At 54.3% G+C, this 13,489-nt stretch overlaps 4 protein-coding genes across 4 annotated transcripts; 3 read left to right on the forward strand and 1 right to left on the reverse strand.

Moving 5' to 3' along the window:
* Positions 1-730: 730 nt before the first annotated feature.
* On the forward strand, positions 731-2,156 carry COL26b_004231 (uncharacterized protein; the record flags this gene model as incomplete). Its single annotated transcript, XM_053177111.1, has 2 exons — positions 731-840; positions 926-2,156. 2 exons carry the CDS (start codon positions 731-733, stop codon positions 2,154-2,156), a joined length of 1,341 nt encoding a protein of 446 aa, XP_053038947.1.
* Positions 2,157-3,335: 1,179 nt separating this feature from the next.
* COL26b_004232 (uncharacterized protein) lies at positions 3,336-5,180 on the forward strand (the record flags this gene model as incomplete). The annotated part of the gene is made up of 4 exons (XM_053177112.1): positions 3,336-3,571; positions 3,650-4,680; positions 4,733-4,985; positions 5,039-5,180. The coding sequence occupies 4 exons, from the start codon at positions 3,336-3,338 to the stop codon at positions 5,178-5,180; spliced, it is 1,662 nt and encodes a 553-aa protein (XP_053038948.1).
* Positions 5,181-9,280: 4,100 nt separating this feature from the next.
* COL26b_004233 (uncharacterized protein) lies at positions 9,281-10,605 on the forward strand (the record flags this gene model as incomplete). The annotated part of the gene is made up of 3 exons (XM_053177113.1): positions 9,281-9,421; positions 9,457-9,711; positions 9,769-10,605. 3 exons carry the CDS (start codon positions 9,281-9,283, stop codon positions 10,603-10,605), a joined length of 1,233 nt encoding a protein of 410 aa, XP_053038949.1.
* Positions 10,606-10,765: 160 nt separating this feature from the next.
* Positions 10,766-12,643, reverse strand: COL26b_004234 (uncharacterized protein; the record flags this gene model as incomplete). The annotated part of the gene is made up of 2 exons (XM_053177114.1): positions 10,766-11,936; positions 11,985-12,643. The coding sequence occupies 2 exons, from the start codon at positions 12,641-12,643 to the stop codon at positions 10,766-10,768; spliced, it is 1,830 nt and encodes a 609-aa protein (XP_053038950.1).
* Positions 12,644-13,489: the final 846 nt, after the last annotated feature.

The raw sequence follows: 13,489 nt of genomic DNA on the forward strand, positions 1-13,489 counted from the left end.
GTAATGCAAGGAACCGCGCGAGCCCAATCGACACAGCTCGGGCCATGCCTACCTACGACGCGGAGGTGGTGGACCAGGGTCCCTTCTATTTCGTGACAGTCTCCAGTAAAGGCTCATGCTCCGTCTTAGACCGCGGAACAGTACCCAAGCTTCATCTCTAGAATCCATCATCACGAGACCCCACGACCTCCTGAGGGAGACTAGACATTTTTAGATTAAACTAGCAAAGCCGGAGGCGAATAAATAATCATTGGCCTGCCGTGCTCTCCATTCAAGCTGATTTTCATTTACTCCTTAGCTCAATGCGCTTTTCGGAAGCCAACGCCGACAAACAGCCTTCCAGAAGGGGCAGTGTGGTCCATCCACAGCTGCACAGGAGCTTCACAGCGAGTCTTTGACACTTTTTTGTGCCAACCTGTCCTCAACCCACAGACACCGCACCACCACCAACGACCCCTGCCTCGAGTTTCTCAACTTGGCGGCCCTCTAACCATCTTCGCCATTCCCACGCATGTTTGGATCCCGTCTTCTGCATTTCGTATTTTCTCTTCAATTCTGCATCCTTTTCAGGAGCTTGCTTCTGTGATTTAATACGCAATTGATCGACCCTGTGGGCGTACGGCCGGCTTCGTTATTCCATCTCTTTGATACCCATCCACGCCCTCTCTCCTCTCCCCACCATTCCCACCACCTCACATAGCTCCCGCGTGCCACCTCACCCTCAGTCGCAATGCGTGTGTCGCAAGCTCCTCTGAGCTCGACGCTCGCTTTTCTTCTCGGTGCGAGCCTGACACAAGCTCAGTACCTCATCAATGAGCTCAGCTTTGGCTACACTGGCAGGTAAGAAGCTTCCTAGCCGCATCTTTCCAGCGCGCCCACGTATGGCCGATGTCCAAAAGCTCCCACTAACCACGACGTCTAACAGCATATCGCCCAACAACGATGGCCACGTTCCCAACTTTGTCCTCCAGGGACAACCAAACCAGCCCGAAATCCTCTCCAACAAGATCATCCTCACCCCTGTCGCCCCCGGGAACCAGCGCGGCTCCATCTGGAGCACCCAGAAGGTGATGCACAGCAACTGGATCGCCGACATCGACTTCCGTGCCAATGGCGGCGAGCGCGCCGGTGGAAACCTCAACATCTGGCTCACCAGTGGCGGTTCCAACGACGTTGGCATGAGCTCAGCATACACTGCAGGCCGCTTCGACGGTCTCGTGCTTGTCGTTGACGGTCACGGCGGTACTGGTGGCATGGTTCGCGGCTTCTTGAACGACCGCTCGACCGACTACAAGGCCCAGAGTGATATTAGCGGCCTTGCTTTCGGTCACTGCCAGTACCACTACCGCAACCTTGGCCGCCCCAGCCAGATTAAGCTGCGCCAGACTTCCAGCGTCTTCAAGGTCGAGATCGACGGACGCCTTTGCTTCGAAACCGACAAGGTCAAGATCCCTCCCGGCTACTCCTTCGGTATCACCGCCGCTAGCGCCGACAACCCGGACTCTTTCGAGATTTTCAAGATGGTTGTCATGTCCGACTCGCTTCACGCCGGCGAGCAGCAAAACCAGGGCCACCAACAGCAGCAGCAACAACAACAGCAGCAACAGCAAGCCCACGAGCAGAAGGCCAACCAGGGTCAGCCGAACAACCCCCGCAGCGGCAACGAGGACCCCATCGACCTCAACGCCATCCCCGACAGCCCTGCCGATGTGATCACCTCGTCCAAGGCGCAGTTCGCCGATTTGCACAACCGTCTTCAGTCGGTGAACCACCAGATCGGCACCATCTACCGTTCTGTCAACCAGTACAACCAGCACGCCGAGAACCGCCACGCAGAGACCTCGCAGATTCTCGACTCGCTCCGCACGGAGCTGCGCAAGATCGAGAAGGTCTACAGCATTGAGGACCGCATTAACGCCCTCGAGCGCGAGATCCGCGCCATGCGCACCGATCTCAACCTGCAAATGAAGAACACGGAGCACTCTCTCAAGGGCTACATGAGCGAACATCACTCCACCCTGTCCTCGAACATCGTCAACGCCGCTCCTGGTCACGGCAAGCTTATCCTCGTCATTGTCGGGTCTCAGGTCGTTCTCGCTGTCGGCTACGTCCTTTACAAGAGAAGAAAGAACTCGATGCCCAAGAAGTACTTGTAAGGTGACGAAGCTGAGGTCCGCAAAGTCAACATTTCAGAGATGGCGTGTGTGGAGTTGTCTTGTATAAATCATGTACGATTGGTTGCATCATGTGAATTTTGGCCAATGATGGACGCCGTGCTACTGCAACGGGAAGTTGTTGTCCTTTAGTCCCGTGTAGCGTCTCGGGCGACGAAGACATATAAAACGGAGAATACACAAGAGGCGAGCCGAGTAGGGTCGATGACGACGAGAGCAAGTGCAGGCGTCGGTGTAAGAAATCGAAAAATTTCCAAGTTCATATCGCAAAGTTCCCGCCATCTCATCAAGTCTCTGAAAATTGAATGTTCGTTGACGCGTACGACGCCTAGTACAGACTGAAGAGCGTGTTAGTAGAGTGGACGCGGCCTGAGTCTAAACATCTTCGACATTGCCAGAAAAACGAAGGCTGTTAACAGGCCTTGGCCGCACAGATTTCACATTCAGACATTTCAATGCGACTGCGATTGTTTTGCCCCAAATCAAATAATAAGTGGAAAAGCAGATTCCTGTACAAAGGGTCCGGGACCATGATTTCCTAGCCTTGGTTCTCATTCTTGACAACCGAGGTTCTGAGTCGAACAACCCCATGTCCAGCGGGACCTTGTGTTGGACCTTCCAAGTCAACCAGCCGTACCAACTGACCAACCGTCTCAAACCTTGAGCGTAGGATATCCTTTTCAAGCCAAAGAGTGGAGAAGAAAAACGATGTTTAAAACTTCCAAGTTGGAGCAGCGATGCTGTTGATGCGGGGTTCCCCTCACGACTCGCCCTCTTGGCTCGAACTACCGATCACAGCTTCCTTGGGAATCTGGGGCATATTCCGGGGTAATGCAAACCGAACGGGCGTCGTGGAGTTGTTGCTCCCCATCAAACTGCCACTTCCCCAGACTCTTACCCCAGATTGTTGGGTACGCCCTCCTTGTCCTCGGTATATCATTGTGGATAATTTAGACCCAAGATGCTTGGCGCAATGACACTGCCCAGCCCACCGGGACCTAGCGGTCTTGGATGACATGTAGACGGTGGTGGTGCTGGCTTTACCCGCTCTGCCGTCTGCGTCCCATGTCTTTGGCATTGCGAGATATATAACGGTTCATCTCAGGATGTCGGCTTTCTTAGTCTCATTGGCAAGAGTGAAGTTCTCTGACAATCTTAAGCATGACGAAGACAGAGGACCAGAAGCCGGAAATCGCCCTTGAGCACGCCGACGACGTCGGACTCGAGAATCAACATGACAACCCCAAGGACGTGACCCTCGACGCCGCCGCCAAGGGCCAGGGCGTGTCGGGCTACGAGACCTTGACGTTGTGGGAGACTTTCAAGGCCTTCAAAGTGTGCTCCGCTACTTGTTTTGCTGTTGCGTTCAGCGCGGCGACAGATGGTTATCAGATTGGGTAAGTGTTCTGTGTTTCGTTCTTCTGAGGAACCAAGTTTGAGAAGGAGACATCCACATGAGACTAACAACAACGTAGCATCAACGGCAACATCATCGCCAACCCAGGATTCATCAACCAGTTCGCAACGGAAACCACCTCGCGCGGTGAACCCAACCTCGCCGCACCCATCCTCAGCGCGTGGTCTTCCATAATGTCCGTCGGCCAAATCATCGGCATGACGACTGTCCCCTTCCTCTCCGACCGCTTCGGCCGCAAGGGCGCCATGTATTGGTACTGGTTCATCCTCTCCATGAGTATCCTCTGCGAGTCTGTGGCCCAAACCTGGCCCGTATGGCTGGTTGCCAAACTGCTCGCGGGCGTCGGCGTAGGCTGCCTCCAGTCCACCGTCCCGACCTACATCGCCGAGGTCGCCCCAACGAGAATCCGCGGCGGGCTACTACTAGCCTACAACTTTTGGTTCGCCCTCGGACAGTTCTTCGCGCCTGTCGCGCTGCAGGTCATGTCGCAGTATGCCCCCGAGGACTGGAAGACGCCCATCTACACGCAGTGGAGCCAGATCGGCCTCATGATCATCATCTACGTCCTCGTCCCGGAGTCGCCCGCCTGGTGCGTCACCCGCGGTAAGCTCGACGCCGCCCGCAAGTCGCTGCGCTGGCTGTACCGCGGCGTCGAGGACTACGACGTCGAGCAGCAGCTGCAGCTGCTCGTCATCGCCGTCGACCACGAGATGGAGGTCGCGCGGTCCCAGGCCAACGTCGAGTGGTACGCCATCTTCAAGGGCGTCGACGGTAAGCGGACGGTGACGGCGCTGTGGACGCTCATGACGCAGCAGTTCGTGGGGCTGACGCTGTTCTCGACGTTTGCGAGCTACTTCTTCAAGCAGGCGGGTATCAAGGATCCGTTCCAGGCGACGTGCATCACGTCCGGGATCAACATCGTGAGCGGACTGGTGTTTATACTGATTGCGGACAAGGTCGGGCGAAGGTGGATTTCATGCAGCGGGTCAACGTTGTCGTGGGCTGCGTGTATGGCCATTGGGATTCTCGGGGTTGTGCCGAGACGTGGGCCGACCTTTGTCTTGTTGGTCTTCTTTGCATGTTTGTGGAGTGAGTTGGCATCTTGAACTTTAAAGGATGAATACTGACGATGTTGGACTAGATATCGGCATGACTGCGAATGGAGCCACCGGCTGGGGCTTCATCGGCGAGATCTCTTCGCAAAGGCTTCGGCCTTACACGGCTGGGTTTGGAGCTGCCTCTACATGCGTTGCGGGTGTTGTCATGAACGTGCTGACCCCGTACATGGTGGACGGAAACCAGTGGAATTGGGAGCTGAAGACGGCCTGGTTCTACACCGGCGTAGGACTTCCGTTCGTGGTGGCCATGTGGTTCCTGATTCCCGAGACCAAGGGGTACGTCTTCCCATCTGAATCATTTGACAAACATACTGATGATATCACAACAGGCGCTCCGCTGCGGAGCTGGACGAATTATTCGAGCGCGGCATCAAGCCTTGGAGATTCCATAAGACGCTCACGGCGACGGAGCGTCTCGTCAATGCAAGTCACGATCAAGAGGCTGTCACGTCAGAGAAGAGGGATCATTGATATTTTGTGTATATTCAACCTTGAGGTTGTTATTGTACTATAATATTGCCCCAAGTCATGGGAAACCCTTCTCGGGTCAAAACCCGTGCCTTGTTTGCAGGCAATTCCCAGCACCGCTCAGCAATGCTTTCTCTATGTGCCTGTTCAGAAGTATGTACGAAGCGATCAAAATGTGTAAGCATCGAAAGCAAACAACTAGAACCGCAGCGCTTCCTCCCTTCTTTCTCTTCCCTTCTTCCTTCCCTATCATTCCCTTCCCTTCCCTTCCCTTTCCTGCAGTCTTTGACTGCACCGCGATGTAAATGAAATGAAATAACAGACCACGCAGCACAATGGTTTTTTTTTTTTTTTTTTTTTTTTTTGGTTTTTGTGTTTTTGGTTGGTAAACAGGTAAATCAAAGGCAATCGCAAAACTCAGTCGCTGGGTGTTGTTCAAAAGTGGCGTTAAGCCGGTAGTGTGACTCTAGTTGTCACGGTGGGTGGAGCCCTAAGAGTCCTTCCTGTCGAGTGCTGCGTAGTCTGTGTCGTAACACAAGAAACGTCTTGTTCGACGCTTGAGATGGCATTGTCGCCAATGATGTTTATGCTGAAGGCGATCCTGGTAGCGCCGCGGCCTTGGTCAGGCAGGCGACGCATTCTAGGATGAAGTGGTGACTGTAGTATTGGTTTACTACAATGTTTGTGTTTTGAGAGATCCTGGTAGCGTCACGACCTTGCTAAGGTAGGCGACGTATTCTAGGATGAGGTGGCGCGGGACACTGGTCTACCATGAGTTTGTGTCGCAGTTGTTGTTGTGAGTAATCCTGGTAGCGACACGACCTTGTTAAGGTAGGCGACGCATTCTAGGATGAGATGGGACATTGGTCTATGGCGCGAGTTGTGGTGTTGGAGGCTATCCTGGGAGTGTGACAGCCTTGATGTGGCGGCAACGCACTCTAGGATGAGGTGGTGACTGTAGCGTCGGTCTACCACGAGTGTGTTGTTTGAAGCGATCGTGGGAGCACAAAGGCCTTGCGTTTGTTTGAGAGGAGCTCTACCGACAGGATGTGTTTAAGCGGCAACGCATTCCAAGATCAAAGTGATCCCGGTAGTGTTACGACCTGGTGTGGTTGTTATCCTGCCGGTATAGTAGACTGCTGGATGTTCCAGGCTGGTGGCTCCGCAAGTGCGAGGTAGTCTCCATTTGTCGGTCTGAGGAGACCTGATCGCTGAAGCGCCGCTGGCGGCATGTAAGTCGTTGGAAAGGCCCTGTGTAGAACCATGTCCTCCATAGCTGACTGGAAGGACGCTGGTACTGGCCAACGACTTGGTGTGAAGAAGAGCGGCTGCCAGGGAAGTATTCGAAGAGTGCATGTCCTATAACGTGCGGTTGGTATCCGAAGAGGTGTCCGAAGAGATGTTGGTTTTTTTCTTCTTTTTTTTCTCTTTTTCGGGTGGGATGCTGGAACGGCATTATCGTCAATGCCGGTCCAGTCCTCTCCAGAGTTGGACTCGCGTTCTTTGGCAGGGAACTAAGCCGACTTAGCAGGCCTGGTGACGCTGCTTCTTTCAGGTCTATGCGTAGACCATGGCACCGGCCTGGGGCATCAGTCCAGGAGGGTATGTTAGCCCATGAGTCTGCATGGGGGGCTGCTGATAGTAGGCCTGGGGCCATGTCAGACTCATTGCCGCCTGGTATGCGGGAAACAAGTCCAAACCAGGCGGCGTGGGCGGTCTGAAGGGGCTTGGGTGTCCTGGGTTAATTGGTGTCAGGACGGAGGAAGGAACCCAAAGCTCATGTTCATTGTAAGACCCTATCATGGGCCCCTGAGAGAGCGATGGTGCGGGCTGAGGACTAGGCGAACGACTTGGCGGAGAGGACCGGCCATTGAAGGAGCGGAGTTCGTGGTCGTTAACGGTGACCCTGTACTCCTTCATCTTGTCTGGCATCTCAGTCGGGACGGCCCCCTTCCTTGTCGAGCAGCGGCGAACTGCTTTGGCGAGCTGGTCTGCCCTCTCGTTGCCTTCAACGCCCACATGGCCCGGGCACCATCGGACTGCGGTTCTGACACCCTTGGCCTCTAATTTGGCGGATGCCGCAACGGCTCTTTGGACCAAGGGATCATCGTCCGACGCGTCGGCCCTCATGAGTGAACGGATCGCGTCCTTGCAATCCGTGAAGATGTTCACTTGTCGAAGGTCGGGGACCGCGCGGGACAGGTAGAGGGCGGTCTCGAGCCCGAGAGCCAAGGCGTACAGCTCTGCCACCAGGAAGTCGGTGCACTTGATGAGCCTGTACGTGCTGGCTGTCCAGTCGGGGCTGAGACCGGGGCGGGGTTGCCAAGTAACGGTGGCTCCCGCGGGGTTGTCCAGTGTTGAGTGACCGCTGGGACCACTTCCCCACGACTCTTTGCCAGGAAAAGAGGCATCCGTGAAGAGATTAAGAGCGCGGGGTGTGGGCTGGTCCTGTTCAGGAATGGCTGCCATGGCCCGCTCACGAGGCTCAACCCAAAGGTCGCCGTGGAAGCGGGTGGGCGTAGGCTTGCATCGAATAGACAGGCCACAGTCGAATTGAACATAGAAACGGGGGCTTCTGGAGGCCACCTCCCGCTTCTGCTGAGAAGACTCTCGAGATACTTCGTTAGAGGTCATACTGACCACTTCGAGGCAAACAGGGTAAAAACGGTGTATGTGTGTGAAGGAGGTTGTGTATGGCGAGAGATGTGTGTAACGAAAGTTGTATCTGGTGAGAGTTGTGTGTAACGAGAATTGTATCTGCTGGAAGCGAAATAGAAATCAAGCTACGATGAAGAGAGAAGGAGAGATTTCAGGAGGACCAGACCATGAGAGAGATTGGGGTTTTATAGGGATTCATCGAAGGAATCGTGAGAGCTTGAAGGGTCAGATAACATAGACCACCTTTTCAGGAACCCGTAACCTTGTTTTCAGGCACAGAAAAGTCGATCTTCAAGCATCAATTGCCAGAGGTATCTCTAACATCTTTTCAGGAACCGGCATCTTTCAAGCTAGGTACCCGTAACCCTGATTTCAGCTACAGAAAAGTCTAAATTTGTGACCTGGTAGGTCGATGGCCAAAGAGGGGAAATTCATGCCTCCGGGGGAAGGATGGATTGAAGGCGGTAAGAGGAAACGAACGCCTGGTTAGTTGGTCGGATCGTGAGCGAGCGAGAAACAACAAAAAAGGCATTCGGTGATATTCCTCGTCACTTTCATTGAGATTTTGGCGGGCCATGAGGAATTGTCAGTATGTCAGTCTTGATAATGTTAGATGCCTACACTATCAAGGGGGACTTCATCTACCAGAGAGTTTCTGGTAGGATATTTGGTGTACCAAGAGACCACAACTTTTACTGCTCTTAATGGACTACCTTTCCGGTGGACTCTAATACTACCGTCCTCCTCCTTGCCGCCGTTGTCGTCCTTGCTCGTTGTAGTTGGCATCGTCATCGTCCCTGCTATGTTCTTCGTTCAAAATTAGCTTTTTGTTCGAAAATGGTGTGACTGGACATATATCTACCCTCCTGACTTGATCAACTGTGGATTATGCGGTTGTTTCTCACGAGAGAGATAAAAGGTGTCTTCCCAGAGAGGTTGGACCCGTAAATGACGTCATGGGAACACAATTCTTCCTTCAAACCCGCAGCCTTACTTTTTTATGTCAAGAAATTTGCTCGATAGAGTCGTATTCCAGTCGCAGAGTGTCAATGTGCTATGCAAGTCCGCAGACAGTTCGCAGCCGGCTCTTGTTAACTCACTTACACGCTGGCGAATGAAGACGCCGGCTCCCCTGGCACCGCTAATCTGGTATCCAGGTACCCTCGAGCTAAACTCTATTCGGACTGCAGCCACCCCCGCACATTCCAACCAGGCTTACCCCAGGCACTTCAGCATTTGACAACACCCCTCCGAGTCCACATCGAACCTGTCCTTGATGGCGCCCAAAAAAAAACCCCGGGACCGGAATCTTACAAATCGAGCAGTACCTGTCGAGATGCAGTGACTCTCTAATCTATGAAAGTTCAACCCTGAGCCTTTCAACCAGCAGCTACACGAACATTCCATAGAGTCATCCCCTACTGCTCAAGGTGATCCATCACACGATGTCAGACCCCAGATCTCAGGGTACAGAACCCGGTCGGTCGCTGCGGTTCATCGACACGGCTCACAACGAGACGAAAAAGATGAGGGCGCACAAGAAGAGCCGAGGCGGCTGTGGCGCCTGCAAGAAGCGGAAAGTCAAGGTGCGTTCCCTCCTGGTGCTTTACGAACCCGTCAGGCTTCTGACGATCCCAAGTGCGACGAGCAAACACCCTGCTCGAACTGCATCAGACGGAACGAAACATGCGATCAACCCCACAAGTCCTCCGCTACTCCTGAAAAGGACGCCTCACCCGCGTCCTCCCGGCCGCCACACCTCTCTGGGCCGGTAAACCTCGTCCACCTGGAGCTCTTCCATCACTTCCAGCACGTCACGGTTCCTACTCTCTGCTTTTCTGAAGTATGGGGCCCAGCGACGTCGCTCGCTTTCAAGGTGAATATTCCTTGTTACCTTTGAGGAGCAGGGACAGTTGACTCACGGGACTGGCAGGAAGAGTACCTGATGACCGCCATGCTGGCCACCTCGGCGCGACACCTTAGCGCCCTGCACCCAGACGAGCCGCTGTACGATGAAGCTGCACTGGCACTCCTGTCTCGCAGCTGTGCTGGCTTTAGTGCCGCCCTCAGCCAGGACGATGGCCGTGAGAAGCACAACCCGCTGTTCTTCACGGCCATGTTGATCCACTACCTCACGTGGTGCAACCTAGACTTACTGGAAGACGAGGGGAAGCCAGCTGACGGCCGTCGATTGGACCTCAAGGGTGACCAGCTGTTCCTCCTCAGTTCCGGTGTGAGGGTATTCCTGTCCAGCACAAGGGCCCAAGGCCCGGATAGCATTTTCGCAAATATGTCGTCGATATCCCAATGTAGTGCTCTGCAAGATATCGTAGCGAGCCAGGGCATGGACTGTGAAGGCATAGTAGCAGATTTCATGAGACGGTATGACGAATCATCAACTAGCCAAACACAGCTCTCCGCCCAGGCGACAAAAGAGCGCGAGGCTTACCACGCCATCGTCACGCGTCTCTCCGTTATCCTCGCGCTCTGGGGGCACAGAGAGACCAACTCGTCGCCACCGCAAAGAGCCGATCTTGAGCGGTACATCCTCTCATTCCCGCTCTTTTGCGTCGGCACCTTTCTAGAAATGGTTATCAGCAGTGACACGAGGGCACTGCTGGTGTTGTACCACTTTTATCGAACTTCAAGGCTGCTGCTGGGATCCGAGGAGTCTTGGTGGGCGTCGAGGAGGCTGAATATCATGGAGAGTTTAATTAAGCAAGAGTTGGAACGACAACATACATCTGTCGCTGTTGGCGACTTCCAATGACGGCAATGGATACTTCTCAGGAGGACAAACGCATCGACAATGTGAATAATACGACGTTTGTTATTTTCTGGGTATCAGTTCTAATTCGACATGAATGAATGTAAACTCCAAGGCTTGCTGGCTGTGATAAGCGACGGCCCAATGCAACTCCCAAAGCCGACTATTTCGGCTGATTCCTGCTCCACAATGCTTTTGTGATCAGTCCCGGGGCTCCCAAGCCGAGCTCATACGGCAACCTCGTCCGTTGCTCCCTATTTGACGAGTTCGTCGGCAAATACGGCGGCGGCGGGGACGCACTCCTCACAGACAACGCCACGGATGAGACTGGGGATACTGGCGCAGCAAGCCCTCCCCCCTGAAGGTAGGAGCTCAAGTCAGCGGCCGACATCCCGGGTACGCCGCCCGGGTAAGTTCCATCAGGGACCTGGCGAGCTTGCGGCAGCACGGCCGGCATATCCACGGACGAGGCTGAACTGACTGAGCTGGCCGGCGATGAGGGCCTGATTATCTCGTACTGCTGCGCCGAAGATGCACTTCGGATCAGACGGTTGGACGATGTCATGGCCGCCATCTCGAGATCGTCGTCCATCGTGGTGCCCGGCCCCGGGACGACTCCGACTAGGCCATCGATTTCGTTGAACTTGTGCATATCGTCCTTGTCAAAACGGCCCATAGGAGGGAGGTTGACAGAGTCCTTCAGTTGCGAGCCTACTCTGAACATCGCAAACGAATCGAGTGTGTTTGTCCATGTCGGCAGGGTGCAGATGTACCAGACGAGCAGGGCGAGACAGATTGCCTGAAAGGCAATGAGCGCGCTGAGCATGACTGTCGCCCCGAGGCTGTATTTTGGTGCAACGAAAGCCGTGCCAGTGAGGTTGTAGATCGTTCTTGCCGCATCGTTCGAAGCTGCATCCTGCAGGACGGCAGCATTGGACAGGTACATGCCGACCCCGAGAGTGCTTTGAGCCACAGTCAAGTGACGCAGACCCTGTGCGATCCTGAATAGCGACTTGGGAAGCTTCTTCAGCGTGCATCCGTTATAGATGGAAGGGTACCATGTGTCGAATTCGTCGTTTTTGGAGTTGTAAGGCATTTGCCAGCCATGAAGAGGTGCGGGCAATGCGCAACCCTTCTTGGTGGCATCGCGGACTGAGTCATCGGTCAAAGTGAGGTTGCCGGGCATTTGGCCATCGGGAAAGGTTTGGCTGAGGAAGGCGAGTACGGCTTGCGGGTACGATTCGGCGCCGAAGAGGGCCTCTACAGTTGTCCTCAGCGGGCCCTGAGACGAAGTCCATCCCCCGAATACGTCGCGATCCCACTCTTGATCCGACCTGCAGGGTGTTAGTATCAGACTTAAATTTGGGCATGTTTGAACTCACTCGCTGGTGATGAGGTTGCCCGCCCAGTCGTAATCGTGGTACTGGGCCTTCATCACCTCATCCGAGGGCCACTCGTCGATAATGCCTGACTGATTAAGGTTGGTGTAGAAGCTACCAAGCTCGAAGAATGCACGGGTTGTTTTGGCCGTGCATTTCAGGGTGACATTCTCCGCTGGGTCTGAGACGAAATCAGAGGCCTGCAATGCCTCAGGGCTGATTTGTGCATCGATGAACACGACTTCGTCAATGTCTTGACGTCGACGCGGGGGAAGCAGCGCTCGCTCAACTTCGGGGTTCTTGGAGTCATCAGGCATGCAGACCTTGATGGTGACGCCGAATCCTTCAAGAGTGGTTGAGTAGCCGACACAGTCCGAAGGAAAGTCTTCACGAGTCGCAACTTGGCAGTCGGCAGTTGAGTTGAGTCTCATCGAGTGTTGCCGGAGCGGTCCCGTTGTCGTTCCTGCAGGCACAGACGAAACCCAGAAAGCGTCATTGTACTTGTGGTCTGATCCAGTCACAAAGCTTCTGTCAGTGTTTCCGTCGCGCCACAGGTTCTCCTGGACGTCAGCTGACGTGATGCTGGCCAGCTTGGATCTCACTGGACTGATGATGTTGGGGAAGTTGGTGGAAACCCTCAGCAAAGCCGGCTCAGGCTCCATGCCGACCCTTTCTGCCCGATACCTTGCACCATCGCACGTGCGATCCCATTTTGTCAGATGTCGAGAGCTGTCGCATGGGTAAACCACACGAGCGGACATCGGCATCAGCAGTGATTGAAGAGGCAACTGTGCCGCAACTTGGATCTGGTCAGCCAATTGATCACAAGCAGTCGCCAAAAAGCTTACCCAGCAGAAGCAATGCCGTAGCCATCATCAGGTAAGACGATGTCTGTCCTTTTGAGAAAACCGCCGTCCATTGGATGTCGGAAAGAGCAAACAGCTGTCGGAGGCTGAGGGCTTGCCGATGGGATCGTCGTTGAGAGAACACCACTGCACCATGGGCCAGAAGAGCCGCAACGCATGGCAGCGCAATGACAGCCGTCACTGCACTCAGGAACGGCGCCACGCGCATCCATCGGCTGTACTTGTCGAAATCATCCCGCATGAGGATGCCCCAAGGATCGGACGTTGTTCGCTGATTGACGACACAGATGCAAATCCAGGGTCCAAGTAGGAGAAGTAAGTATACAATTAGAATGTAAATTGGTCGTCGTGCATGTTGAAGAGGTTGGCGAGACATTGCGAATGACTTGAAAGTCGTGTACTTCGGCGGTGGTCGCTCACTGGATGTTGTGTTTCTGTCCATAATGATCGTCCCAGACTCTGCCGCAGAATGTTTTGGAGAACGGTAAGATCGATGGCGGAAGGAACAGAAAGACAAAGTGCGCGAAGGAAGAAGACAATGGTATTATGGCTGCATCGCACAGATTGCTGGCGGCCTGTTTGGCGTTCTTTTTTAGCTTGCGACGAGGCGTCGGCCGGCCGCAAAGCGTGGTGCTGACCGCA

Source organism: Colletotrichum chrysophilum (assembly GCF_026319265.1).
Source record: "Colletotrichum chrysophilum strain AFK26 chromosome Unknown scaffold_25, whole genome shotgun sequence".
Lineage (NCBI taxonomy): Eukaryota > Fungi > Ascomycota > Sordariomycetes > Glomerellales > Glomerellaceae > Colletotrichum > Colletotrichum chrysophilum.